This window comes from Corythoichthys intestinalis, chromosome 21, assembly GCF_030265065.1.
Source record: "Corythoichthys intestinalis isolate RoL2023-P3 chromosome 21, ASM3026506v1, whole genome shotgun sequence".
NCBI lineage: Eukaryota > Metazoa > Chordata > Actinopteri > Syngnathiformes > Syngnathidae > Corythoichthys > Corythoichthys intestinalis.
This window is the reverse complement of record NC_080415.1, coordinates 39,850,417-39,852,507: the sequence shown is the minus strand read 5'-3', so window position 1 is coordinate 39,852,507 and position 2,091 is coordinate 39,850,417. Positions and strand designations below refer to the sequence as shown.

At 47.2% G+C, this 2,091-nt stretch overlaps 1 protein-coding gene across 1 annotated transcript; it reads left to right on the top strand.

The window, feature by feature from the left end:
• Positions 1-240: 240 nt before the first annotated feature.
• Positions 241-1,727, top strand: rasd1 (RAS, dexamethasone-induced 1). The gene is made up of 2 exons (XM_057826438.1): positions 241-631; positions 741-1,727. The coding sequence occupies exons 1-2, from the start codon at positions 337-339 to the stop codon at positions 1,271-1,273; spliced, it is 828 nt and encodes a 275-aa protein (XP_057682421.1). The 5' UTR covers positions 241-336; the 3' UTR covers positions 1,274-1,727.
• The last annotated feature ends 364 nt before the right edge of the window (positions 1,728-2,091 follow it).

The window sequence follows — 2,091 nt, the reverse complement described above, 5'->3', positions numbered from 1 at the left end:
TTTCATATCTTTTTCTTCTTCTTCCATGTCCCCTTAGGGGATCCGTAATGTCGGAATTTGTACTGGCAGCCAAAAAATATCAAATAAAATTTGTGTTTGATTTTGATTTGATTGGCGGGCATTTGTCCCACTTCCCCAGCATTTTTCTCTCAGACTCCCCAAACTTTCTCCCTATGATTTTTCTGTTAATGAAAGACGCACCGGTGGGAGTTTGCGTCCCCTTTTACTGCGCTCTAAGGACCACCGAGTCGTGACGTGCGCGGGAGGAGGGGCCCACCCTCGCGCTTAAATACAGCGCCAAGCCTGATCTGGACAGACTGAAAGCACAGTTCTTGCATGCGCTCCACCAGAAGACACAACATGATCAAGAAAATGTCCCCCTCGGAGAGCGACTTTGACATTCCGGCCAAGAACTGCTACAGGATGGTGATTCTCGGCTCCACGAAAGTGGGCAAAACGGCCATCGTGTCCCGGTTCCTCAACGGGAGGTTCGACGAGCAGTACACGCCGACGATAGAGGACTTTCACCGGAAACTGTACAGCATCAAGGGGGACGTTTACCAGCTTGACATCCTGGATACTTCTGGGAACCATCCGTTCCCGGCCATGCGGAGGCTCTCCATCCTGACAGGTACTTGCGCGCGCGCTATGACACACCCGCTGTTTTATATTATTCATAATTTCTAAGTGAAAATGTGGATAGTACAAAAAATGTAAATTACTTCTCTTCCTTCTCCCAGGAGACGTGTTCATCCTGGTCTTCAGCCTGGACAACAGAGACTCCTTCCACGAGGTCCAGCGTCTCAAGCGTCAAATCTACGAGACCAAGTCGTGCCTGAAAAACAAAATGAAGGAGAACCTCGACGTGCCTCTGGTCATCTGCGGCAACAAAGGCGATCGCGAGTTCTACCGCGAGGTGCAGCGCGCCGAGATCGACCAACTGGTGGAGGGCGACGACAACAAGTGCGCCTACTTCGAGATCTCAGCCAAGCGCAACGAGAACGTGGACCGCATGTTCCAGACGCTCTTCACCCTGGCCAAGCTGCCCCACGAGATGAGCCCCGACCTGCACAGGAAGGTGTCGGTGCAATACTGCGACATGCTGCACAGAAAGTCCGTCAAGAGCAAGAAAATGAAGGACGTAGGGGAGGCGTACGGCATGGTCACGCCGTACGCGAGAAGACCCAGCGTGCACAGCGACCTCATGTACATTAAGGAGAAAGCGGTCGGTGGAGGGCAAGCCAAAGATAAAGAAAGATGCGTCATCAGTTAAGAGGACTATGCTTGAAAAGACATTTAACAGAAAAAAAAATGGGAGAAGCTGCCATGTTTTGGGCTTTTTCGCACCAGCATTTGCGCGAGCGCAAGTGGAGGCAACCGACGCAAAAGTGTCACCATGGAGACGGAGCGGGATCTCATTGACTGCAAAAAAAAAAAAAAAAAAATAACCCACGACAGATTCAAAGAATGTTCGCTTGTTCTGTCCACCCGTGTGACTGGTCATCACCGTACTTTGTGCGTGTCATGCGTTTAGAAGAAAAAAAATGTGTTCGTTGACGTCATCAGAGACTCTGGACAATAATGTTGTTTACATCCTTGTTTTATAATAACCACACTTGAATGTTACTTTGCAATCAGCACTCTTTTTACGTACTGTATATTTATTGTGACTTACTTTTTTGCAACGAAAACTTGATATAATAATTAAAAAAAGAAAAAATCCTGGAACAGTCACTTGTCTGGTGTCAATTTCATTTGCATCCATCTGCACAAAACAAGTCCACTTTGTTGCGCACAAGATCGTTTTGGCCGTTAAGGGCCGTCAAGGGGCAGTATTTGTAAATATAGAGGCTGGAAAACTGAAAAGTCAGCAGAAAAGTACTCTTGCACTGATATCGTTTTTGCTCAGTAGTTTAAAAAAAAAAAACTGAGGTGAATAGTATACTCAAAACCATAGACTTCATAATGTCTTGACGGGGTGTGGGGCCGATTCATAGGGGGCCTATCTCCGTCAAAGCTGACCAAGTGGAAACACAAAGAGCTTTTCCCGTTGAAAATTCTTGTGAATAGATGCTTAAATGCCTGAATTCT